The sequence below is a fragment of the Mustela nivalis genome, assembly GCF_964662115.1.
Source record: "Mustela nivalis genome assembly, chromosome: 6".
In the NCBI taxonomy this organism is placed as follows: Eukaryota; Metazoa; Chordata; class Mammalia; order Carnivora; family Mustelidae; genus Mustela; species Mustela nivalis.
Window position 1 is genome coordinate 97,423,164 of NC_139025.1, and position 27,542 is coordinate 97,450,705.

General features: G+C 39.9%; 2 protein-coding genes across 10 annotated transcripts in view; both read right to left on the reverse strand.

Annotated features, from left to right (window-relative positions):
• SUPT16H (SPT16 homolog, facilitates chromatin remodeling subunit) overlaps nucleotides 1-21,961 on the reverse strand; it is a 39,861-nt gene extending 17,900 nt beyond the window's left edge. Inside the window, exons 1-8 of the mRNA XM_082736894.1 lie at nucleotides 21,889-21,961; nucleotides 21,467-21,683; nucleotides 5,782-5,874; nucleotides 4,443-4,613; nucleotides 3,052-3,204; nucleotides 2,323-2,469; nucleotides 1,301-1,452; nucleotides 317-489 (exon numbers count right to left, since the gene is read on the reverse strand). Of these exons, the coding sequence (XP_082593020.1) occupies nucleotides 317-489; nucleotides 1,301-1,452; nucleotides 2,323-2,469; nucleotides 3,052-3,204; nucleotides 4,443-4,613; nucleotides 5,782-5,874; nucleotides 21,467-21,532 (955 nt within the window). The 5' untranslated portion in view covers nucleotides 21,533-21,683; nucleotides 21,889-21,961. The remainder of the gene's footprint in view (nucleotides 1-316; nucleotides 490-1,300; nucleotides 1,453-2,322; nucleotides 2,470-3,051; nucleotides 3,205-4,442; nucleotides 4,614-5,781; nucleotides 5,875-21,466; nucleotides 21,684-21,888) is intronic.
• A 792-nt stretch (nucleotides 21,962-22,753) lies between these two features.
• The window catches only part of CHD8 (chromodomain helicase DNA binding protein 8), a 62,389-nt gene continuing 57,600 nt past the window's right edge, over nucleotides 22,754-27,542 (reverse strand). For all 9 annotated transcript variants that reach the window (XM_082736887.1, XM_082736885.1, XM_082736888.1 and 6 more), the window contains 3 exons: nucleotides 27,215-27,394; nucleotides 26,703-26,819; nucleotides 22,754-23,732 (listed from right to left, as the gene is read on the reverse strand). In XM_082736887.1, the coding sequence (XP_082593013.1) occupies nucleotides 23,166-23,732; nucleotides 26,703-26,819; nucleotides 27,215-27,394 (864 nt within the window). In that variant the 3' untranslated portion in view covers nucleotides 22,754-23,165. The remainder of the gene's footprint in view (nucleotides 23,733-26,702; nucleotides 26,820-27,214; nucleotides 27,395-27,542) is intronic.

Genomic DNA, 27,542 nt, shown 5'->3' on the forward strand with positions numbered 1-27,542 from the left:
AGAATTAGCAATATACATTCTGTTGCAGAGGTATTAGTTCTCAAAACCTTCTAAAGGAAAGTAATAAGGCCAAGGTATTTTAAGAGGATCTGGACACAGAGGCCCAACCAGTCACAGAAGTTTTTTGTAAACATCAATTAAAACCAATGTAACTACTCATGCCTAAAAGACTTAAGAATGGAATGGTAGCATGGTTCAAGGTTGGTAAAATCTGATTCTATTTTTAGTACAAGAGCCTCAGGGACAGAAATGCACATAAACACTAGAAACATTTTTGTTACATCATTCCCAAACCTTCTTTTCTAAGGCACCTCACCATGTCTTAATTCCTTTAGCAGTTCCTCTTGAAGTTGGAGCAAAAAATTGTAATTTTCTTGAACTTCCTGAGAAGGGTCAACCATCAAAGTGCGAACAAGGTTGGAGCAGTAAGATTTGAAGCGAATACCCATGGCACAAGTGATGGCCCCAAAATGCATGTGATTCTTGTCACTAGAGACCAAAGGAAGAAAGCATTTCATTATGAAAACTAGCCAAGTCCTTAGTACTCCTGCCATAAAACACCTGTAATCACCTACCTTTTCCTGCTATATCCCAAAGCTGAAGCAAGAAGGACCTAAACTTTTTTTTCCTTTTTTTAAAATAAACAAAACAGGTTATAGGGGAGTAAAATTGGTGACCAAAACGCAGGATAAAAATTCAGAGAGAATGTGAGTTGTGGTACCCTAAAGAGACAAAGAATATACCAAAATCTACCATCACAGTTTAACAGTACAGGGGTAAGGCATCACTTATCCACCAGCCACTATGAAATGTAGTATTCATTATGAATTAGTCCCTTCGGCCTGACCAGGAAAAACAGCATTCCCCACAATATTTTTAAAAATTAGAAGAATTACATTATGGCATATCTAATAACATCCTAATGGTTTTTCTCAACATGATTTGCATTTTTTCTTGGTATTTTTAATCATCTGGAAAAACAAAATCAAAGCTCAAGTAAGAAATGAGTACCAATGTGAAATAAAATAGAAGTAAGTAAGGACGCCTGGCTGGCTCAGTCTGTGGAGTGTGTGACTCTTAAAATCCATCGATTTTGAGTTTGAGCCCCACACTGAGTACAGAGATTACTTAAAAATAAAACCATAAAAAAGAAAAAAAAATGCAGAGAATAATGTAGAAGGCAGACTAATGGTTATTCTGTCTCTTTCCATTTTTCTGAATTCCAGAATGAGTCCAAGAAAAAAAACAGGCTAGAAGCTGAAATACTCTGGTTGTAATATTTTGAAGTTCTCACACTTACCTCACCACACTGAACTTGAGATTATAGTTGCCACCACTTTGAATGATAGGAGGGTAACACATTTCCACCGTAGAAGGGTCTGCCCCAGCTAGGTATTTTTTCTCTTCAATGGCCTTTTCCACAGATTCAGCCAGTTTGCTGTGTCGAACTTTCTGTAAGAATGCCCAGACATAAAACAGTATTTAAAACAGTCATCAAAAAGTGGCTGACAGTTTTGGGTTTGTGGATATTATTGTCTGAAGACAACATATATCCTGATATTACTCAGGATGCTAAAAAAGTCTTATGAAATGGTTTACTTGTGAGATAACACAGTGGTATGCCTGCAAAGCTGATTTTGACACAGTATGTGAAATTCACAGCCATACGAAGAATTCTCAAATAAAATAATGAATAACCTCAAGAAGCTATAGTGTAGGTTTACCGTTACTTTGAAAGAGAGCTGGCAGGGTGCCTAGGTGGCTCAGTTGAGTGTTCAACTCTTGGTTTCAGCTCAGGTCAGATCTCCAGTTGAGACTGAGCCCTGCAAAAGGCTTCCCGCTCAGTGGAGAGACTGCTTGGGATTCCCTCTCTCCCTCTGCCCCTCCCCCACTGCATACATAGGTGCACTTGAACGGTCACTCTCTCTCAAATAAAGAGATCTGAAAGGAAGGAAGGAGAGAGGAGAGATAGAGAAAGGACAGGAGAGAAGAAAAAGAGGGGCGCCTGGGTGGCTCAGGTGTTAAGTGCCTGCCTTTGGCTCAGGTCATGATCATAGGGTCCTGGAATTGAGCCTGCTTCTCCCTCTCCCACTCCCTCTGCTTGTGTTCCCTCTCTCACTGTTTCTGTCAAATAAATAAATAAAATCTTTAAAAGAAAAAAAAAAGGGAAGAAAAGAAAAGAGCTGGCACAATTACACACCACCAATTTATGTACCAAAGGCCTAATTTTAAAGGCAGCTGAACATGCACCAAAAAGCACTGCACAGTAGGGACTTACTTCTCCTTCATGAAAACAGTAAAGACTTGCCCCTCTCCATTTACCTCATCTGCATCAACTATCTCCATGACTCGTTCCTTGAAGAATTTGTTGAAGACCTCAGAGGTGATGCTAGCTGCTTTCTTCATTAGGTTGAGCTCCCCATCCTCCTTTACAGCAATGGTATAGGCCACAACTGCACTGATATCTATCTGCAAAGTGTAAGAGTTTCTAACATGTAAATAGAGAATTGCTAAAGAAACGCATCTCTCCCAATCTGAATATCATCATTGAAGATATCTGGTTATTTAGCAAATATTATTTATTCATAATTTATTCAAAAATCACTTACTCATCAGTAATTTACAAAATACTGAAATACTCTTTTTCTGGACCGAATAAACATTTAAAATAGCTCTTTACCAGGTCATAGTGTATACTCTAATAGGTACTACATTAATGAATCATTTAAATGTAAATGTAAATGCTCCTCTCTAAAGGATTCTATAAAGGCTGAAGAAGGAAAATAGGCAGGACAACAGGGAGGAAAAAAATATATTTTCTAGATAAAAGATTTTCCTGCTTCTCTCTGAAATAGCTGAACTATCTTCCCAATGTCTCACTCCTGACTGAAAAGTCAAATTGGCTTACTGCTCAGCCAAACAGAATGAAAAATAGAAATGTGAAGGAATACAGTTTTCCCAAAACAAATACTTTGTACTGATGTTATGGAAGCCTGTCACACTTTTGGTCTTCCCAATTCCCAATTTGCTTGTTTCCGGGAGTATTCTTACTTTGTCAAAGCCCTCTTTGTTGAGGCAGTCATTCCAGTTCTTCATGAACTCTCCAGGGAATTTGTCTTTGCTGAACACTCCAATCTTCTTGCCATTCTTGCTTTCTTTAATGGCTTCAATCATTTTGTCAAAGCTGCTCTTATTGCTTTCATTCTATCAGTGCCACAAAGAAAAAAAAGAGTTAATTAGTTTTAGAATTAGATATCTATGTTCTACTAGTAATAGGCAGAGACAAATATCTGGAACCACAGAAAGAATAAATTCTCTTCTCATGCCCCATCTACTTCTTAGGACAGACTATAACACACTAAAAGTTAACACAAAATTTCTTTGGATATTTTTACATACTGAAGTGCCACGTAAGTTGATAAGACTGTTCTTTTTCTGGGCCCCGGGGTGGCTCAGTTAGTTAGGAGTGCCTTCGGCTCAGGTCATGATCCTGAAGTCCCAGGATAAAGTCCTGCATTATACTCCCTGCTCTGCAGGAAGTCTGCTTCTCCCTTTGCCCGTTCCTCCCCGCTGTCGTGCATGTGCTCTCTCTAATAAAATCTGCTAAAAAAAGACTATTCTTTTTCTTCATGAATAGCTAAAACACAAGATGAACAATATTCTGAGAAAAAATGCCAGACAGGAAGTATGACAAAAAAGATCACATGTGGGGCACCTGGGTGGCACAATTGGTTAAGCATCTGTCCCTTGGTTTTGGTTCAGGTAATGCTCTGGGTCATGAGATTGAGTTGGGCGTCAGGCTCTGCACTCAGCTCAGAGTCTGCTCCCTCTGCCCCTCCCCTACCACAGCACACACACACACAGGTGCCTGTATGCATGCTTACATACTCTCTCAGACAGACCTTAAAACAAATAAATCACATGTGATAAAAACTGAAAAGGAGGTATATCTCAGTTTCCTTAAGGATTATTTAAAGTTATTTAATCTACGGGCATCCAGCTGGCAGAGTCAGTACAGCACGTGACAATCTCAGGGCTGTGAGCTCCAGCCCCACACTGGAGGCAGTGATTACTTAAAAAGATGTTACTTATTTTAATGAAGGTACTAAGATGAAAACAAAAGTGATTACTTAAAAAAAAGTTACTTATTCTAATGAAGGTACTAAGGTGAAAACAAACAAGCTAACAGTGTCCTTGAGAAAGGACAGATAACGTGAGCATTCAACACTCTCACAGCCTGCATGTTTTGCTGCAGAACTGACAAGGTTACTGAACCTTTTTTTCTCCTAACAAACACAAAAAAGATGCGACAGAATTTTGTAATTACAACCACAATCAGCTAAAATCTCCCTCTGTGTTCTTTTAAATTCCTAGAGGGCATTTCTGTTCATCACTTTTAAACATTCTTTCACATTTAGGACACATCCTTTATTGGTTCTGACCTTTTCCCGTATCAGGAGTGTGATGGCAGGGGCTCCATTAGCATTCTCATTGCCCTTAGTGTTGGCAATCTGTTTTAAAAACTCCACTTTCTTCTTGCTGGCCATAAAGATGATTTTGTCATCACAGAAAACCATGATGGTATCAGTTAGTTCATAACCAAAGAGCCATGTCTACAGGAAAAGATAACATGTGATTAACAGTATTTATAGATTTAAAAAAATTAATGTACTTAATCAGAAACATTTATAAAATAAGGTATCTGGAATTAGCTTCAAAATAATGTAGATGTGGATACAAATGAAACTGGCCAAGAGCTGGCAATTTATTGGAAAATGGGTACATGGGAGTCCAATATATTATTTTATCGACTTTGATGTTTGAAATAGTCCATAATAAAGACCATCAGTGCATTTGGATAATTTGTGTTTATAGGAACTATACTGTTGTTTAGTAGGACAGAAATGCATAAAAGAAGGGACAAAGTAGCAAATCAGGGAACTGCACATTCTAGCTCCCCCAAAGACTGCTAGTTACCTACCAATTATTCATTTCTTCTCCTCAGAAAGACAGGATTGTCAGCTGGGCACAAGACTGCATGAAGACTATTTCCCATCCTTTCTTGCAGCTAAGTATGGCCATTAAGTTCTGGCCAATACGTTTTAAGTAGGAGTATTCTGTGGGACTTCAAGCAAGTCTCTTTATAAAGGGAAGGAGGTCTCCATTTTTTTCCCTTTCTGCATTCTTTCTGTTAGCAAATTTAGAACCACGGTATGGACTCTGTATGGCAGAGTAAAGACCTGAAAAACCTTGAGTCCCTGAAGACTAATGAAAAGAGAAAAGAACTGGGCTGCCTGGGAGGTTCAGTCAGTTAGGTGTCTGACTTCAGCTAAAATCACGATCTCAGGGTCCTCAGATCTAGCCATGTGTCCAGATCCACTCTCAGCGTGGAATATGCCTCTTCCTCTCTCTCTGCCCCTCTCCCCACTCATGCTCCCTCCTTCTCTCTCTGGGAAATAAAATCTTTAAAAAAATAAAAGAGAAAGAACTGTTTTTGCTTAATTCATTGTCAGATTTTTTTTTTGTTAAATCCCAATTTATAGACTTCTTTCTTTATGTTCTATGCACTCTCCAGTATGCTTTTATGTTCCTTTTTAAAAGTATAGTTGTTTCTTTTTATTTAAGAATGTGTTTTTTGTTTTTCTTGGTCCACTCAATACTGAGTACTTATGACTTGGGATTGAGGAATTAAACTTTTAATGTGGCTAATGACCACCACACTGAACAGTGCTGTCAATGATTCAGTGACTCTCAGGGCTAAGACTGCCATAAATCCCTTACCTGTAAGGCAGTTGATTTGGCATAAACAATTTCTTCATCAACACCCACTGATACAACAATGGCATCAACGTTGGCATATTCATCTTCTCCTTTCTGGAAAGCAAAAAGTAATTTGGTCATTTTCTTTCTATCCTTGTAAAACTGGAATACAGACCTCAAGTATTTACTCAGGATATATGTATACATATGTATGTATACATATATGTAATTTTTTCTTAACAGAAATGCCAACTTTAAGGTACATGTCTGCTTGGCAGTCATTAGTTACTCTATTAAATAGTTTTATTGAAATAGAATTCATACACAATACAATTCATCCATTTAAAGGATGCTGTTCAATGGTTTTAGTGTACTCAGATTACGAAACCATCACAATCTAATTTTAGAACATTTTCATCTCCCCAAAAAGAAACCCACAAGCAATTTACTATACATCTCCTCCCAGACAACCATTAATCTAATCTGTTTCCACAGATTTGTCCATCCTGGACATTTCATATACATAGGCTTTGTGTCTGGCTTCTTTCACTTGACATGCTGTCAGGGTTCACCCATGTTGTAGCAGGTAACAGTACTTTGTCCTTTCTGTCACTGAGTAACAAACTACCCTATGGATCTACCACACAGTATCTATTCATCAACTGCTGGACATCTGGGCTGTTGCCCTTTTTTAGCTATTATGAATAATGGTGCTATCAACACTCATGTACTTCTGTGTAGACATACCTGAGTATGTATCTAGTGAACTGCTAGGTCATATGTTTAACTTTTTGAGGTTAACAGTTTAACCAGACTATTTTCCAAAGTGTACCACTTTATATTCTCAACAGCAATCTATCAGGGTTCCAAATTCTCCATATTATGACCAACATTTGTTGACTTTTTTAATCAGAGCCATCCATTGGGTGCGGAGTAGGAACTCACTGTAGTTTTTATTTGCATTTCCCTGACAGCTAATGATGCTGGGCACTTTTTCACATGATTAGACCATTTGCCTACCTTTAAGTGCCTATTCAGATTCTTTGCCCATTCTATAAATGAATTACTGCTTTATTATTAACTTGTAAGAGTTCCTTTTATACCCAGACATAAGTTTCTTGTCAGACAGGACTTGCAAATTTTTCCCATTCAGGGGGTTCTTTTCACTTTCATAATGCTGGTGTCCTTAGAAACACAAACATTTTTAATTTTGAAGGAGTCCAAATTATTTTCTTGTGCTTTTTCATCTCACACCTAAGAAGGCTTTGTCTAATCCAAGGACAATCCAAAGATTTACCTGTATTTCCATAACAGTTTTACAGTTTTAGCTCTGATATTTAGATCTCATGGTTAATTTTGAGTTAAATTTTTTGAATGGTGTGGGGAAGGGGCCTAAGTTCATTTTTTTGCATAGGGATATCCAGTTTGAAAAGACTGTTCTTTCCCCCATTGATCTGTCCCAATCAAAAACCAAATTATGTATTCTGAAAAAGCAAATGATACTGGGGCATGCAGATGGCTTGGTCACTTGAAAGTCTTCGTTTTGGCTCAGGTCAAGATCCCAGGGTCAGGAAATCAAGGAAACCAAGGAAATCAAGTCCTAAGTTGGGCCCCCATACTCAGCAAGGAGTCTGCTTGAGGTTCTCTCTCTCCCTCTACTGCCCCACTTGCATACACTCTCTTTCTCTTTAATACATACATAAATCTAAAAAAAAAAAAAAATCAAGTGATACAAATGTGGATATTTGTTTCTGGATTCTCAATTCTATTCCATGATCTATGTGCCTATCCTTACACTAATAGCATGTTATTTTGATTACTGCAGCTTTATAACCAGTTTTGAAATTGAGAAGTGTGACTTCTCCAACCATTAGCTACTCTTCAATAGCTCTACAAGACTGAAAGACTGGTAATAATGGGCTAGAAGGTCAATCTCTAACTTCCCCTATAAAGTCAAGAGAGACATCTACTAAGACTCTTCACACGTCAAGGCTTCTGGTTGCCAGTAAGAATCCAAATATAATGCCAATTGAGGTTTCTGTTCAATTTCTCTACCATAACAAAATACTTAAGACAAAGAAATCACCACAGAGAAATTGTAGGCATTCCCTCACTGATTCTCAGTGAGATGGTATTTTCTTTCAGGTTGGTAAAGTTTTATCATTAGTTCTCATTGATGATGCAAAAGCAATGGTAGTTAACCTAACTGCCTTAGCATGAATCAAGGCAGTGGAAAGTAATTATTCACTACTGCACACTCATGGAAAGGGGGGGAAGGGCAGTTTCTCTAAGAATGTCCTTGATGCAACAAAAATGATTAATAGTAAGAAATCCCAACCCTAAAAAAAAAAAGAAAAAAGAAAAAAAAAGAAATCCCAACCCTTGAGCACGTCTTTCCAATATTGTGTAAAGAAATGGGAAATACACACAAAACACTTCTATCTGTAAACTGAAGTACAATGGTTGTCTTAAGGAAAATTTTACAATTATCTGAATAACAAGTTGAGGGAGCCATTTAAGCAGACATGGGTATCCAGCATACATTTTCTTGAAAATTAATGAAGTGAGCCTGCTGTTTCAAGGAACATAAATGATGTCTTATGTAGTCAATGATAAATATTTTAGTTTTCAAGCAAAAATTAGAATTCTGAAATAGTTGACTTGCCACTGTGAACTTAGCTTCCCTACTTAAAACTTTCCTGGTAAAATTAGTGGTGATATTAACAAACATGATTCTTTGATACCATATAATGAAATGTGTAACATTTAGAAGATCTGCACAACTGAGAGAACCAATGCATGATGTCACAAAGTCATCCATGGCAGGGACGCCTGGGTGGCTCAGTGGGTTGAGCCTCTGCCTTCAGGCTCAGGTCATGCTCTCCGGGTCCTGGTATCAAGCCCCACATTGGGCTCTCTGCTCGGCTCTCTGCTCAGTGGGGAGCCCGCTACCCCCTCTCTCTGCCTGCCTCTCTGCCTACTTGTGATCCCTGTCAGATAAATAATTAAAATCTTAAAAAAAAAAAAGTCATCCATGGGTAAAGGATTAAAGGTACAATAACCTGAGTATAAAAAGTGTTAATGTTGTAGTTTCAAATTTTAAATTACAATTAATTTTTGAAAGATTACCACTTCTCAAGTTTTAATGTAGTAACAAAGTATATTCATAATTACCTAAAAAGATTATTAAAATATCCCCCCCCCTTACCCTAAAGATACAAACGTAGTGATCCAAAGGGGCACGTGCACCCGAATGTTTATAGCAGCAATGTCCACAATAGCCAAACTATGGAAAGAACCTAGATGTCCATCAACAGATGAATGGATAAAGAATATGTGGTATATATACACAATGGAATACTATGCAGCCATCAAAAGAAATGAAATCTTGCCATTTGCGACAACATGGATGGAACTAAAGCGTATCATGCTTAGCGAAATAAGCAGAGAAAAGACAACTATCATATGATCTCCCTGATATGAGGAAGTGGTGATGCAACATGGGGGCTTAAGTGGGTAGGAGAAGAATCCATGAAACAAGATGGGATTGAGAGGGAGACAAACCATAAGTGACTCTTAATCTCACAAAACAAACTGAGGGTTGCTGGGGGGAGGGGGGTTGGGAGAAAGGGGGTGGAGTTATGGACATTGGGGAGGGTATGTGCTTTGGTGAGTGCTGTGAAGTTTGTAAACCTGGCGATTCACAGACCTGTACCCCTGGGGATAAAAATATATGTTTATAAAAAATAAAAAATAAAAAAAAAATAAAGCATTACTTCCAAAGAGGGAAAAAAAACATATATATATCCCCCCCTTCCAGCTTCACATATGTATGAGGCCAGATTTTCTCTCTATATTTGATGCAACCAATACAAAGAAAGGATCTTTGGGGTACTGAATAATTTAAGAATCTAAGGGTTCTGCTATCAGAGTCTGAGAACCACTATGCTATATTGATTCCTGTGCCATAGCACATTAACACTACTCTTTGCCTTAAACATTCTCTCTTCTCAATTTTTGCTACGTATGCACCAATTCTTTAATAAATATAGATTTCTGTGGCAAAAATATTACCACTACCTTGATAATCTCCCAAAATTAGCAACAGGCACTTGCCTATATTTAATGCTTATGGCTTCTAGATACAGATATAAACCCCTCTCCAGTATGTCTGCAAAAAAAATACCACTGAAATTAGACAAGTCTATTGTATTTTTTTACTTGAAGTCTTCGTCTAGTCAAAATTTTTCTACAAAGAAAAAGGTATTAACATGTATAAAAATTGAAAATACACAGTAATACATTTCCTAAAAATATATAAAGAATGTAATCATGTAACTTAATCACTAACAGTTTGGGTAAATCATCCAAAGGGATCTCAATAAAACTGAAAATAGGGAGAGAAAAAGGGCCCACATATTCAGCTTTTTCAAGCAGATGCAGAAACAAACTCAACCATCCCAAGGATTTCAATCCAAATAAAATGCCTAGTTTTCCACTGCCAATCACAAAGGTGAGAGGACGAAACCTAATTTCTCTTGAAACCCTGCTGCTCTGACCATTTCATCAAAGCTCTTGATTGATTCTTCACAAAACCAGTGAGCTCTAAACCAGGAAAGAAATATAGTAACAGGAGATTTTAGATATTTAAAGATAAAGAATTCAGAGAAAAATTTTCTCAAAATGTGAAACAATGAAAAGGATTATAATAAAACCAAGTATCTTAGCAAAATCTGGGATACAGTTTCATATTTCAAACTTTATGAGTACAAATGCTTTAATATAGATCACATCTGAAAATAGTCTTCTGAAACTATGGGAGACTTTAAGTTATTTGCTTATAAAACTTGCGTCAGTTACCTCAAGTAACATAACACATACTATTGTAAAATATTTTTACATATATAATATGTTTCCAGATTAAATTATGTCTGGAGGGGCGCTTGGGCAGCTCAGTTGGTTAAGCATCTGCCTTTGGCTCAGGTCATGATCCCAGGGTCCTGGGATGGAGCCCGGGAGCCTGCTTCTTCTCCCTCCGCTGCTTGTGCTCTCTTGCTCTGTCAAATAAATAAAATCTTAAAAAAAAAAAAAAATTACACCTGGAATATTAGAGTGGAGTGGGGTAGCTGAAAAAAGGAAAAAGAAGAAAAATGCTACAAGGCTAACAGTCCTATGTCCAACTCCAACTGCCAGCCTGGCTACTGGAGGAAGCTGGCTCTTAACCCTGTGCTGCTCCGAAATGGTCCCAGATTCCTACCTGATCTCTTCTGCTTGGGCTGATCTTCAGAACTCAGACTTGAGCCCTTGTCGAATCTGGACTTGTGATCCCTGTGCTCCCCTTTCTAGACGAATCATCTTGCACAGATTCTCAACATCCACCAAACACTTTCTGTCTCCAAATTCTGCCACCTTCCAGTCTGTTTGGTACACTTGACAGCCAAGCCTTGCTGAAATGAGTGTTTCAGGTGGGAATAATAGTATTTACTGAGCAGCCACTTTTTTTATGTGACTTGCATTTATTTATTACCTGTAACCCTCACAATAAAACCTGACATGCAGTAGGCATGACCATATTCAAAATCCCAATCAACACCTAGCACACTTAAAACTCCCACACAAATATACTAGCAGTCCTCACACTCATGATGATTTAGACTTTTTAAAAAGTGCTGAAAACCTAATTAAAATATACATATTAAAGGTAAAATAGTTTCTATTAGCACACATTTATAGAGTATCAGATAGAGTTATACTTTTCCTACCATCTCTATCTCTTTCAGTTAACAAATCAAATGAGGATTTCATTAGAATCCTAGAGATAAAAATGAATCCCTCTGGAAGGCTTCTGATTTTTATCTATAAAGAGACACAGGGTCATTTGACAAACTTCTCAGGTAAGATGTTAGTATTGGTGACTTCTTAAATTTAACAGAAATTTCTTCAGCAACTGCAAGCAATAGGTATCAAGGTCTGCCTACTATATTTAGAGATACACTAATGCCTACTGGTAAGGGCTCACTCTGAAAACACACTGCCTGGGTTTGAATACCTGATTCCACCACTTACTGTGACCTAACCTCTCTATGTTCCACTCTCCTCAATCATAAATATTGCTGTCAGAATTAAATGAGCTAACAGAAATATAAATTATTATATTTATATATAAATATTTGTTTATCTATTTATTTATATATTTAATATATAAATATTAAAAACAAAATACAAAGTGCTTTGAACAGTGCTTAGGTCACAGCTGCTACTATGTATCTGTCATCATTATTATACAAATAATAGACCAAATATAGACCAAAAAGGCTATTCGTTAAAAATTTTACTGCATACCACACCACTACAGTTACTGGTGTCAAAAATTAGCTGTCAACTGCATTAGTACAGCAGCAGAACAGACTTTCTGAAAGTGTGTACAACTCATGTAGGAGATGATTTTAAGTGATCACAGATGTGGCTTTAAATATTCAATTACCTAGCAAAAAAAGTTACCTATTTTTCTCTTTAAATCTACTTGATCATATCAAGACCCTACCTGTTTAAGAAGATAATTACAAATTATGTATCTGTATAGTGTTAATATCCAAAATGTATAAAGAACTTACTCAACTCAACACACAAAACAAATAATCTGATTAAAAAAGGACATATGAACCAACATTTTTCTAAACACATACAGATGGCCAACAGACACATGAAAAGATGTTCCACATCACTGATCATAAGGGAAATGCAAACCAAAACTACAATGAGTTATCATCTCACACCTGTCATAATGACTAAAATCAAAATTACAAGAGACAAGCAGTGTTGGCAGATGTGAAGAAAAAGGAACACTGCTGGTGGGAATGCAAACTGGTGCAGCCACTGTGGAAAACAGTATGGAGTTCCTCAAAAAGTTTAAAAATAGAACTATACCCTATGATTCAGTAATTGTGCCACTGGGTGTCTACTTCCTCCCCAAAATACAAAAACACTTATTTGAAAGAATATATGCACCCCTATGTTTACTGCATTATACAGAATAACCAAATTATGGAAGCAGCCCAAGTGTCCATCAATAGATGAATGGATAAAGAAGATGCGGGTGTGTGTGTGTGTGTGTGTATGCACACAATAGAATATTATTCAGCTGTTAAAAAAAAAAAAGAATGAAATCTTGCCATTTGCAATGACATGTACAGAGCCAGAGAGTATAATGCTAAGTGAAATAAGTCAGAGAAAGACAAATACCACACGATTTCACTGGTATATGGAATGTGAGAAACAAAACAAGCAAACAAAGGAAAAAGACAAATCCAGATACAGACTTAAAAAAAAAAAAACCTCTCTTTTAAGATTTTATTTGTTCATTTGAGAGACAGAATGAGAGAGAGAGAGAACACAAGAGGGAGGAAGGTCAGAAAGAGAAAGAGACTCCCCACTAAGCAGGGAGCCTGATGCAGGACTCAATTCCAGGACTCCAGGATCATGACCTGAACCGAAGGCAGCTGCCCAACCAACTGAGCCTCCCAGGAGCCCCAGACTCTTTTATTGTTTTTTAAGATTTTATATATTTCCTTGGCAGAGAGAAAGTTAGAAAGCACAAGCAGGGGGAGTGGGAGAGGGAGAAGCAGAGAAGGGAACCAAGACTCTGAGATCACGACTTGAGCCAAAGGCAGCTGCTTAACCAACTAAGCCACCCAGGCTCCCCTAGACTCTCTCTCTCTCTTTTTTTTTTTTTTTTAAGATTTTATTTATTTATTTGTCAGAGAGAGAGACAGCACAGGCAGACAGAGTGGCAGGCAGAGGCAGAGGGAGAAGCAAGCTCATCGCTGAGCAAGGAGCCCGATGTGGGACTCCATCCCAGGCCAATGGGATCATGACCTGAGCCGAAGGCAGCTGCCTAACCAACTGAGCCACCCAGGTGTCCCTCCCCTAGACTCTTAACTATAGAGAACAAACTGACAGTTACCAGAGGGGAGGTGGCTGGGGGATGGGTAAAATAGTTGATGAGGATGAAGAGTGCACTTACCTAGAAGAGCAGAGTTAACATAGAGAAGAACTGAGTCACTATATTATACATCTGAAACTAAGATAATAACTGTATGTTAACTATACAGGAATTAAAATTAAAAACTTAAAAAATAAAATTTTCTTTAAAAAGATTATATTTTTAATGCTAGTCCTTAACACCTGCTACAATTTAGTAATGCTGTTGCACTTACATTATCTTTATTTTTTAACATCTACTTTTTATTTTTGGAAAGTGACAGTATTTTCAATCATAGTGATGGAAAGTATCCTTTTTGAATACATTTAGGTTTAAAGAGATCAACAGTTTTTTGGAAGATGAAAAGAGGACAAAGAGTGGGAACTGACTAAGCAGAGCTGTGGTAATGTCACCCCAAGAATGCCTGACAAGCATTCTCACTGGTAAGGTATCAGTAGATACGCATATCTCAAAGAGCCCCAGTGAGCTCAGAACTTAGGAGGCACCAAGGATCAGGGAAAGGGAACAGGGTACACTGTACTTGGATGAGTTCAGGACTACAGAAAGTCTGGTCAGTAAGCTTAACAAAAGGACAATACCCCAATCTACTTAACCTCCACCCAAGATTCTTGGAAGTCCTGAGACAATACCTAATGCCTCTACAAAAATGGGCTCAAAAAGTCTACAGACTTGGGGCACCTGGGTGTCCCATGGGTTAAAGCCTCTGCCTTCGGCTCAGGTCATGGTCCCAGGGTCCTGGGATCGAGCCCCGCATCAGGCTCTCTGCTCAGTGGGGAGCCTGCTTCCTCCTCCCCTGTCTCTCTGTCTCTCTCTCTCTGCCTGCCTCTCCCCCTACTTGAGATCTCTATCAAATAAATAAATAAAATCTTTGGGGGAAAAAGAAAAGGTCTACAGACTCAAATATTAGGTCCAGGAGAAGGCAAGTACTAATTTTTAGAGAATTAAATGAAAGTCTGTATTTTGAATGATCATAATTGGGAACAAATGTCCCAAAGAAAAGAATTGAGAGGGTTTTTCTTATACATCCTCACTGAATTCAGAGAGAACACTTCAGATACTGACATTTGGGAGTTCTCCATGGAATAAGCAAGCCTATTCACTCTACAGTTACCCCTAACTAGTTGAGAGGCCCCATTCATACAGAGCTGCCAAAAGTTTGTTATGATTTTTTTTTTTTTTGTAAGATCTTATTTACATACTTGTCACACAGACAGAGAGCACTTACACGCGCAGGAGGAGCAGCAGGCAATGGGAAAGGGAGAAGCAGGCTCCCCACTGGGCAGTGAGCTCAGATGTGGGGTTCAATCACTGCAGGATCATGACCTGAGCCAAAGGCAGATGCTTAACAACTCAGCCACCCAGGCGCCCCAGTTATAGTCTTATTCTTAATACAGATGAGTAGCCATGCCTTATTTTGGTTTCCGTGAAGTCTCCAACACATAAGAGAGAAAGCAAGGAAACTCAGAGGAAACAGAGAGGACAGAGGACAGAAGATAAAAATTAAAATACCTCCTATAAAATAAATAAATACAGCACATCCATGAAACAACAACAACAACAAAAAAAAGATGTGAAAGAACTCCTAGAAATTAAAAATAGCTGAAAATATTTTTAAAAATTCAACAGAAAGTGGGAAAATAAAGTTAAGAAATAATACTGCAAATGGAAGATAAAGAAATAGGAAATAAAACCGAAAAATAATGAACAAACTCAAGCCAAGAGACCTAAACCTCCTGAATGGGGAAAGAATGAGACCACTGAGGAAATGGAGAAAAGAAAGTAACCAACAATGAACAATGCTACCATTGAAGGGCACTGAGTCCTGAGACTAAATGGGCCCCCTACTTCCCAACTCAATGCAAAGAGGGAGGGGGGAAAAAAGACTCCTACCAAGGCATTTCAAAACCCAAGGGATGAAGAGATGATTCTAAATGTTTCAGAGAGAACAGGCCATATACATTGGAACAGGAAAGAGATCCATCTGCCTTCTGAAAAACAATACTGAAAAAGTCTGAAGACTGACAAACAATAGCTTCAAAAATATGAGCTGAATTCTGAGATTATCAACCTTGAATTTTATTCTCACTGAGCTATATTCCTAATCAAAAGTGAAGACAGTAAAACTTTTTAAGACACACAACAGCTCAGGAAACATATATTCTCAAAAAGCTTTTAGAGGAAATACTTTAACAAAGAAAAAACAAATCAAAATAAGGGTTGTAAGACATAGTGGACCCAACATTGGAAAATCCCAAGTTCAGTGGGCCTGGAGTACAACCTGCACAGACAGAACAATATGATGTAAGGCTGCAGGAGGGGAATGGTGTTGGTGGTTAAGAAAACACAGAATTAGGGACACCTGGGTGGCTCAGTGGGTTAGGCCTCTGCCTTTGGCTTAGGTCATGATCTCAGAGTCATGGGACTGAGCCCCACATCGGGCTCTCTGCTCAGTGGGGAGGCTGCTCCCCCTTCTCTCTGCCTACTTGTGATTGGTCAAATAAATAAATAAAATCTTTAAAAAAAAGAAAAACCACAGAATAAAACACCTGACAAGTGTGAGAATTTTAAAACAAAAAATAGGTAACATTATGAAAGAACTGCAGGAAAAATTGGGGCTAGGGATATTTAAAAAAGGAGAAAAAATTTGGCAATCATTAGCATCAGGAAAAATGAAAAACTGTAGAGAAAAGGAAATTATACTCTATTAACTTCATCTACATGAGCATAAAAATGTAAATGGATTACTGGTTTTTAAAAAATTTTTTAAAAGATTTTATTTCTTTATTTGACAAAGAGAGAGAGAGATCACCCGTAGGCAGAGAGGCAGGCAGAGAGAGAGGGGGAAGCAGGCTCCCTGCTGAGTAGAGAGCCCGATGTGGGGCTTGATCCCAGGACCCTGAGACAAGACCTGGGCTGAAGGCAGAGGCTTAACCCACTGAGCCACCCAGGTGCCCCCTGATTTTTTTTTTTTTTAAGATTTTATTTATTTGACACAGAGACAGGGAGATCACAAGTAGGCAGAGAGGCAGGCAGAGAGAGAGGGGGAAGCAGGCTCTATGCGGGGCTCGATCCCAGGACCCTGAAATCATAATCTGAGCTGAAGGCAGAGGCTGAACCCACTAAGCCACCCAGGTGCCCCCTGACTACTGATTTTAATAAAAGTTGTGGAAAAAAACTTATCAAGGGGGTGGGTATGTGATAAAGCAAGTATAATAAAATGTTAATTGTTAACCTAGGTGGTGGGTACACAGGTGTTCACTATAAAATTCTTTCACTTTTCTGTATGTTGGAAGTTTTTCATATCCATGTGTGAGGAAGAGATTTAAAAAGTATTAAGAAAGAAGAGAAGTTAGACTAAGTGTGATGGTATACAGGGATAAAAAATGAAAATAAGAAAGTGGGTAGCCAGAGTAGACTATAAAAGTTGAGCATGCAAGAATAAATGAATCCCAACCTGCCCAGGCATTTACTTCCATGTAGCCCTTCTCTTCCTGAAGTTGAGAGACCAGTGCATTGCTTAAACCTGTCTCTACCTCAAGATAAAAGAGCCATGAAGAATGGAGATGGGTAGAAGTAACCCATTACCTTTGCTCAAAGTAGTCTGGGTACTGCCTGTATTTTAAAGAAACTTCCTCAGCCACAGACAGTAACTGCCTAGCTTTGGAGAGCAATCCAGAACATGAAACTTGTCCATGACAAAAACAGCTGAGTCAGAAACCGGTAACTGAGAGAAGGACTGACACTACAGCATACAGTTTTCTCCACGGGCACAAACTTTTTAGGGTAAGAGCCACCCACCATTTCAATTCTGACCGGTGGCATACAGACACATGAATGAATGCACTGGATCAGCATTCCTTTTCAAAACAGCTGCAAATTCTGACAGTTCACAGAATTCTTTTGGGATAAAAGACAAATGACCAAAGCCGAGGTTTACTCATAGCAAGATGCACCAAGAGGTAGGTCTCAAATGGGTATGCCTGGATATTGCTTCCACTGGTTCTCAAAAAGCTGGAACTTGGGGCATCTGGGTGGCTCAGTCAGTTAGGCATCTGCTCAGGTCATAATCCTGGGGTGCTGGTATGGAGCCCCATCTCTCAGCCGAGAGTCTGCTTCTCCCTCTCTCTCTACCCCTCCCCGTGCTTGTGCTGTCAAACTAAAAAAAAAAAAAAAAAAAAAAAACCACAAAAGAAAAGAAAAGAAAAAAGAAATCTTAAAAAAAAAAAAAAAGCCAAAAAACCTGAAACTGCAGAACGGTGACTAACCTCCTTCACCTCATACCCCATGCAGTACTAATCATAATGCCTGGTTAAAAATGATGACAATGCTGAGAAGGCTGAGAGCCCTGAATAAGAACCAGTTAAGAGGCCAGAGAAGCCCATAGCACACTCTCATGACCTACTACTACCACCTGGAGTTTTCTAACAGAATGGACAGGTGCACCACAAACCCTTTCTGCTTGCAGCAGTTCTAATTTAAAAAATAAGAGGCAGGACTGGACCAGACTCAAACATCCAGGTATAGTCATAAGACAGTAATAATTTCTGGTCACTACAGAGATCTCCTGATTTATTTTATTTTATTTATTTATCTGTCAGAGAAAGAGAGGGAGAGAGAGACGGCACGAGCAAGCACAGGCAGACAGAATGGCAGGCAGAGACAGAGGGAGAAGCAGGCTTCCTGCCAAGCTTGGAGCCCGATGTGGGACTCGATCCCAGGACACTGGGATCATATGACCTGAGCCAAAGGCAGCTGCTTAACCAACTGAGCCACCCAGGCAACCCGAGATCTCCTGATTTTTGACTGAGCCTTTTTTTCTCATCTCTCGAATGACACTATTTCTCATTGATGTTTTAAAATTTCTATTCAAACAGAAGTATGTGATGCTACAACTACTTTTAGGACATAAGTTATGAAAATTGTTAATTAAGAAGTAGTATCTTACTGGGATGCCTAGGTGGCTCATTCAGTTAAGTGTCTGACTTTATTTTGGCTCGGGTAATGATCTCAAGGTTGTGAGACTAAGCCAGGAGACAGGGTCTGCCCAGGGCATGGAGTCTGAGATTCTGTCTCTCCCTCTCCCCTCACTCATGCCCATGTGCCCTCACTCAAATACATAAAATCTTAAAAAAAAAAAAAAAAAGGTAAAGTACTTGCAATAGCCTCACAATATGTATCTAACCCAAACTCAATCTGCAGATAAGTGAGAAAGGAGTCACATTAATTCCTGTTCTTACTTAAAAAACAAAACAAGGCTAATTTTTTAATTTTCTTCTGCCCTGTGAGGCTGAAGAGAGTTGGAGCTACCACACAACCACACAGTTCTGAAAACCTTATGCTTGAAGGTATCTAAAACTAAAAAGTAGATATGGCACCCAACTAATTCTCTAGTTTGTGAATTTTTGTCATAATGGATAGTTCTTTGAAGACGGGTATAACAATGCAAAGCTTGGAACTTATACAGCTAACTTCAAGTTATTCCCTTATCTCAACGCTAGTTTTCTATTAAAAAAGGAGAAAGTGTAAAAAATAACTGTATTATGCACCTATATATTCCACTTTCTGCTACAGCACAAAGAATAAGCAAACAGAATTTACCTCATACCCTAGACAACCATGATCTACACTTAAGCAGATCAGAACAGAAGTACTGTAACCTGGAAAAGCTGTGCATGCAGAAAGAAATTCTACAGGTGGGCTCTGGGCATAGTTATTAAAATTTACAGTTACAAGAAAGCAGAAAGTTTCCTCAAATAATATTTTGTAATAATTAGCCACAAATTTTGCCACAAATTTTCCATTTTATATGAATCTTGCTCATAACTCAAACACCATTATCATCTAACATACCTCTTCAAATGATTTAAGAGGGCCCAGATAAATTTTAATGATTTTTGAGAAACAAAAAATTAGGGCCAATAATTTAACTTCCCTGAATTTAAAGACTGTCATTTTATATTAATTTTGCTAAACTGTCTTCAGCCCTCAAGTGTTTCCTAGTCTCATGTTTTGTATTTATCTATCATGTAAGGGAACTCTGAGATCTAAAATAATCTCAGCTTTTGCGAATGGTCTAGAGAAGATGAAGAATAACCTGATTAACTGAATCACCATAAGTAGAAACAACCTCCACATCAAAGATGCATGATTTCAGGGCCTGGGAGTGGAAGAGAGGGCTTCTGATTAGTGTACATTTGTACTTATTAACCTCTAGAAAATAATGCAGCTTTTAGAAAGAATTTTTCTAACGTGGATTATGTTAAAATGTAAAAATGGAACAGGAAAAAAATTGTAAAAATGGAACAGGGAAAGAAACTGAAATTCGTTAGAAATTAACCAGTACAAAATTTTTTAAATTAAAACTTATCCTCAGGGACGCCTGGGTGGCTCAGTGGGTTAAGCCGCTGACTTTGGCTCAGGTCCTGATCTCAGGGTCCTGGGATCGAGTCCCACATCGGGCTCTCTGCTCGGCGGGGAGCCTGCTTCCCTCTCTCTCTCTCTCTCTGCCAGCCTCTCTACCCACCTGTGATCTCTCTCTGTCAAATAAATAAATAAAATCTTTAAAAAAAAAAAAAAACCTTATCCTCAGTATTTATCTGTATAAAGTCCTTATTTTTCCTTTTCATAAAATGCAACAAAGAATCAATTTTATTTTCAGTTATCTAATGCATTTATCTTCAAAAGATGAAACAGACACATAAACCTTTAATATGAATGGCAGGGAACTCACCAACTTTAATAGCTTGGTTTTTGGTAGAGAGTCTCTTTGAAAGGCAATTTACAATGCTGAAATCAGAACTAATCATTTTTGTCAGAACGTTTTTCAGGTTTTATAAGTCTTTATTAGTTTTAGTTTCCCTGGATGACAGAGTTCAGAGGCCAGACTTAAGCTAGACAGCACAGCCTACACCACAGGAGGCATTCAAATATATGAACTGATAAACTACTATCGTAAAAATAAATTTTAACCGTGGACGTCTTTCAAGCGGCAAGACTACCCTATCTTTAAACTGCAACAGCTCTTTTTCTCAACACGTGCCCTGGATACTCTACCGAGGAGGAAAACTAACCAGGTTTTAGGCATCACATCGTTTTTGCATTACTAAAGCTTGCAGGTTTTCAGCATTAGGTTTCTGTGCTACCCACGTCAGGGCCTAGAACATGAGACGGTTGCGCGTGATCAGTTGTTTTTTTTTTTTTAAACTCCAGCACAAGCCCCGCAAATGATGAATACGGAAAGCCCGATTCACATCCTACCAGCCCCTCCATCCACCCTTTACGAAGGAGGTTGTAATTCTGGCGGGACCTGGGGCGCAGTACTCCGATTCTGGAAGGACAGAGCGAGTGCGTGGGTGTGTATTAACACTGCAGGAGGAGGGCGGCAAGACGTGATCACAGAGTGGGAGGGAAGGATGATGCCTCTTCTGGGGCGGGAAGAGACTGTGAGAGGAGGCTGTTATGCATGACGGGGGCCAGCACGCGGGGAAGATGGTGGTGGCCGCAGGGCAGAGTGTTTGCGGGGGATTCCCTGTTCCGGGGCGGCGCTGGGGGCGGCCTGCGGTGAATGGTCCTGCAGCAACTAAAGGGGCGCGACACTGGACCCGGGAATTCCCGACGGAAAAGGAAAAAAGGGCGCCGAGAAATGGGGTTATTATGGGATGGCAGAGGGGGGCTCCCTAGGGAAAATTACGGGATCTATCTCACCCGCCAATTGCTGTACAGTCTCTTCACTCGCCGGTAATAAGCGTCTTTGTCCAGAGTCACAGCCATAGCCACAGCCGCCGCTCCTACTCGGGTTCCGAGAATCACGCGAGGTCCCGGATCCGCCACCCGCTCTCGGCCCCGGAATCCCGCACTCTCCCAGTGACCCGGAAGTATCGACCTCAAAGATGCCCTTTCCGCTTCCGGGTCCCGACAGCGCCTGGGGGATTTTTGTTTTGTTTTTTTAAACCTCTCTCGGGAGGTTAAGGGTTCAAAAGGAAGAAAGACAATGGGGGAAATCAACAAAATGTGCAACACAAAAAGGGTCTAGATTTTCGCGGGGTTTTCTTGTCAACTTAGCAACAGCCGCACGCGAGGAGACGTCGTCACGTGACGCTCCGCCCACCCCCTACTCTCAGCCTTACTGCGGTTTCCAGGAGCTCGGATTTCAGGCCGAGGCGGCAGCTGGGCACTGTGAAGGAGGCGGGAGGCCTGCCTTGCCCGCCTTGCCTGCCCCGCCCCACACATGCCGCCGCGCGCCGCTGCTACGGCCCCACCCACCGACAATTGAGAGGGTAGCGGAAAGAGCGGGATCTGACGTGGGATTGGAGTGGGAACTTCGGGTGCATTCCGCTTCTACATGGTAGGAAAGCAAAAGCTGCTGCTGCTCCAGGACTAGAAGGATTTGGTGGCGAGAACAGAGCGAGCACTAACCAGGGAGAAAAAGTCCACAAAACTATTTGCCTCAGAAAGGGAAATAAAATGCCCAGGCTTCATCTGAGCGCTGGGATGGCAGGGGAGGAGTCTTAGGAAACAAATGTCTTGAAGGGCTTCACACAACCCAGTCTGCCCGTCACTCCCTTCCCACCGCCCCCAGCCCCGGCCCCCGTCCAATTCTTGACACCGTTCCTTCCAGTCCCTCCCCTTGCCAAAGTTCATTAACTGATAACATTCTTATGGCTACCCCAAAGTACCGTTATTGCGGTTAATTCCAAACAAAATGTACATGGTTCCTTGAAGAAATTCTTCCTTCTCATTTCTTCCGAGAACTTGGGAGTTTGAATCTGGAACATTTGCGTCCTCTTAAACAATTCCCTTGCCTTTAGCAAGCTGGATCGACTACACTTATATATCCTTTAATGGGAGTACAGATGACTTGTCTGTCCTATCCAAGGTAACTGCATTTACAATAATGAGCTTTAGGCAAGTAGTATTGAAATTACCCATTATAAATTCAAAACTAACCTTTATATTGGGTTTTAGCAAATATAGAACAAGGGAAGAGTGGAAAAGGATTAACTTAAATTTATTAATGCCAAGGGGAAGGAAGGTAACAGTTCCTGACCCTCCAGCTGTATCCACAGTTCGGCCAGGAACAGGCTCTGCCAGAGGCTAGGGCCAGCGCTACATAGTCTGTGGTTAATGGAGGGGTTTAGGGAGGGGTGAGCACATCAGCTGCTCTAGTCTCCTTTCCTTCCCCAGAAATGAGGAAGTGGTCATGTATTATTTTAGGAGTTCCCCCTGCCCACCCAATCCTCTCAAATTTGGAAGCAATCAGGTACAAGTTTTTTTCTTCCTTTTCACCTCCTGGAGTCCTGGGTCTCCCCACATCTCCCCTGCCCCTCCCACTTTTCCATAGTCCAAGGGCCAGAGTAATTGAAAATACAGCAGCCACCCAAGCAATGGGGACCATGCTGGGGCTTCAGTCATCAGCATCTTCGCTTGAGTCTGAGTTGGCTGGCATCATAGGATCATCAATGAGTGAGAAGTCCCTTTCTGAGCTATCATAGCCCTGAGATAAATCATCATCATCATCTTCATCCTCATCGTCCTCGTCTTCCTCAGGTTGCAGTGGTGGCAACCTCAAGGCAGTACCAGAGGTGGTAGTGGCTGGTGAAGAAGGGTAGCCAGGGGCTCTCAAGCCTGGATGGTGATGGTGGTGATGGTGGGGGTGGGGGTGGTGGTGGTGGTGATGAAGCATGGTGCTGGAGTCTACATGGGGGGATGATGCTGCACCACCCATCACAAACGGCATAAAAGGCAAAGATGCAGAAGTGGCACTGCTGTGACCCAGGGATGACACAGACTGCAGGCCACTACTGCTGTGTTGGAAGGTATTATGCAGAGACAGGGCCCCAGTGCCTCCGCCCTGCATCAGGGCCATCATCTTTGAAAGGTCTGGTCGCATTCTGCGGGCCCGCTTCTTGCTGCTGTCTGGTGTAATAGGCCCTGGCAAAACCCGGTTGAACACAGTTTCAGCATGGTGACCCTAGGAGGAATGAGCAGAAGATAGTAAAAACAAAGAAAGGAAAAAAGCAAACTAGAAGACAATAGAATCCTAGCTTGCAAGTGCTTTTCCACTGAATATCTTTAGGATAAGCAAAGCAAGCATAGTCAACAGGAAGAGGAAATACTGGATTTTACTGCTGGAAACATTCCAGCTAAAGCTAAAATGGAGATTGATACTGACATTTATGTGAACCAGAGTTTTGCTTTTTTCCATGACTACATTGTACCTTTACTCCATCCAGCCATTTCACAGATGCTTACCTTTGTTAACAAGGAGATTGGGCAAGCCAGTGAATGAATCAGTATTTGCACAGTATACTTTACTGATGGCAGGTTGTTCACATGATCTTACCATATGAAGCACAACACAACTATATTGACATTTACAAAACTATTACAGCACAGCAGATTGTGGTAAACTAAAGACAAGTCAGGTTAAGACTTCTTTCTGGATGTCTAGAACAACAAAAAGATTGTGGGTAGCTCCTCACGAAACTTAAGTGTTTTTCACATTGATTAAAAAAAAAACATATCTGTTGTTTTTAAGCTTCTAAATGTTCTGTCTGTAAATTTTTTTATTTTTATTTTTTAGAGAGAAAGAGAGAGAATCCAAGCGGGCAGGGAGGGACGGGGGGAGAGAGAGATAGAGAGAGAATCTCAAGGACACCCCACACCCAGTGTGAGCCCAACACAGGGCTCAAACTCATGACTCTGAGATCAATACTTGAGCTAAAATCAAAAGTCAGGCATTAATTGGGCTGAGCCACCCACACACCTCTGAATATTCTGGCTATAAATTTTGACTAAGTATACCGAAGCTGGAACTTATTACTGTAGTGCCTCTGCTTTGCTAGACCTAAGTATAATACTGGGTACCAAGGCATGAAACTCAGACATTTGGTAACCATGTCTCTGGATGCTATTTACCAATCTAAGCTTAGTACCTGACATGTGAATTTACCTTCTTGATTTGGAAAAAGAAACATCTCAAAACATTGTATTTGTACAGATTTTTAAACTATAACAATAACAGCACCTAAACTCCTACAGGTACCAGTAATAATACACCATTAATTCTGTCTGCATTAAGAATTCCATACTGGGTGGGCGCCTGGGTGGCTCAGTGGGTTAAACCTCTGCCTTTGGCTCAGGTCGTGATCTCAGGGTCCTGGGATCAAGCCCCACATTGGGCTCTCTGCTCAGCGGGGAGCCTGCTTCCTCCTCTCTCTCTGCCTGCCTCTCTGTCTACTTGTGATCTCTCTCTCTCTGTCAAATAAATAAATAAATCTTGGGAAAAAAAAAAAAATAAAAGAATTCCATACTGGGGTGCCTGGGTGGCACAGTCAGTTAAGTATCCAGCTCTTGGTTTAGGACCAGGTTGTGATCTCAGGATCGTGAGATCGAGCCCTCTAATGGGCGGTGGGCTTAAGAACAGAGTCTGCTTGAGATGCTTTCCCCCTCTATACCTCCCCCTGCTCCCACTCTCCCTCTCTCTCAAATAAGTCTTTAAAAAAAAATCCTATAATAGTCATATTATGATTCTGTGATGCCCTAGGATCTTTTCTTTCTTAGATTTATCAACAGACTATAAAAAAGTAGCAAAACACCTGAGGCAAAAACAGGTAATACTGGAAGAAAACCCTTTTTTATAGGCTCCTCTAGAATGTTAAATTCAAGACAGAGAAGATACGAGTCTTCCAGCCATCAGCCTTCCATATCAACCACTCTGATTATTATACTCTTGGTCCCATGGAGGATATGAGGAAAAGTTAAAATATTCTTCTATGGTAACAATATTTATATGAAACCACCTCCATAATGTAAAAATAATAAGCCTCATAAATGCATCTCACAAATAACTATAATATGCAAAGTACCAATCTCAATTTGTTAAATGGACAAGATATATATTGTCTAATTGGAAATAAATTTTGTTAAAGACATACCATGTGGTTTTACATATATATATAAAATATACATGTGTAAAGATGAATATAAAAGGTCCAATGGTAGATAAGTGCAAATCATTTATTTTTTTTTAAAGATTTTATTTGACGGAGAGAGAACACAAGCAGGGGGAGTAGCAGACAGAGGGAGAGGGAGCAGAAGGCTCTGTACAAAGCAGGGAACCAAATGTGGGGATCGATCCCAGGATGCCGAGACCATGACCCAAGCCAAAGGCAGACGCCCAACCATCTGAGCCACCCAGGTGCCCCATAAATGCTAATCATTTTAAATGACTGCTTACAAAACCCTGATTTAGTATGTTTAAAAAAGACAACTATTGACCAAAGTAAGGCAAACATAACAAAGAGAAACTTTTATAGTCGGATTCTAGTGCAAAGGATTATGGGTACCTTGTCTACCAAATGGCCTATAACTGGGATAAAAGCCTAAGTACAGTTGAAAATAATGGAATAACCAAAGCTATTATTATAAACTATAAAACATGTTTCCCTGTCCTTTTTCCATTACTGGTGTTATTATCAGTGATTCTCAACTTTCCCCACGTTGGGAAACGCTAGGACTATGACTAGTCCTTGTTATGTCCCACGTCACTTCTAAAATGTACAGCATCATAAAACTTTTAAGAGATTATCTGCTCCTATAACTTCAGCTTTTCAAGATGTACAAACTGAGAAATTTAAAGGATCTGCCAAAAATCCCTTAGCCAGTCAGAGAAGGCTTTGACTGTTCCAACACTTCTTACTAATTTTATGTTTTAATATGCTTAAAGTGCTAAAGTTACTTTTTAGAATTTATGCTCTTTTATATACGATGATGCCAAGAACTGTAAAAACACCAGTAAGAAATGACTCTAGTTTCCTGACTGGTGGACTGACGTATATTTTTGCATACACTGGTCCAAAGGTAAGTAACAGAACACAAAATTAGTTCTCCAGTCACATCTAATGTGGGAACAGAGCAGTAATGCCTCAGTCTCACTCACCTTTTTCCCATTCCTAGAGTTAGCCGTCTGTACTGGTTCCATTCCCAAACAGTTCAATTCTGCCTTATTATTTTTTTTACATCTCTGCCACTTCTGTTTTCTGCGATCCTCCATATACTGAAATAGAAAATATTAGTTATCCTAAAGGAAAAAAAATCTCCCCGGAGTAATTATTAAGGTACTAATATTTAGTTTGACAACAAATGCTTATTGCATGGATAAATAAAGGATTAGTCCTACTGGAAAACTGCCATTAGCAGACCTCTCCCCCCCAAAATTAGGTGGTTATATAATAGTTCAATAATAAATATCTGCCTAGTATTTAGTTTAATAAGTGCTTTAACATTATTTTATTTTGATCCTCATACAACTCTGTGAGTTAGGAAGACTGAGTATTATAGTATTTGACAGACGCAGAAAAAAATGACATACTATGGCATGCTTCTGCCCTCACGCAGCTTAAATACCAAGGGAATGACTTTAAAATCTTGCTGGATGGAACTGCCACTCACCGCTAGAAATCGGGGATCGACAGCGAACTCTGGATGACCCTGTAACCACATCTCCAGTTCAGCCCGGCGAGGGGCATCCTCACCCACCAGCAAAGTACCATCCACCTTATTGATGACAGGGATCCGGGTCTCCAGGTCCACATCAAGGTGATTAGGCTCTTCCATGCACTCCACCTCCAGCTGCAAACCCAGAATCCACCCCCATGAGCACATACTCTTTTGTGGGGCAAGGAGGGAGGGGGAGCAGAGCCAATGGTAGCCATAAAGTAATTCTAGTATCTTCTAGTCCCTTAATCCCAACTGCCTTCATCAATTAGTGAGAATAAAA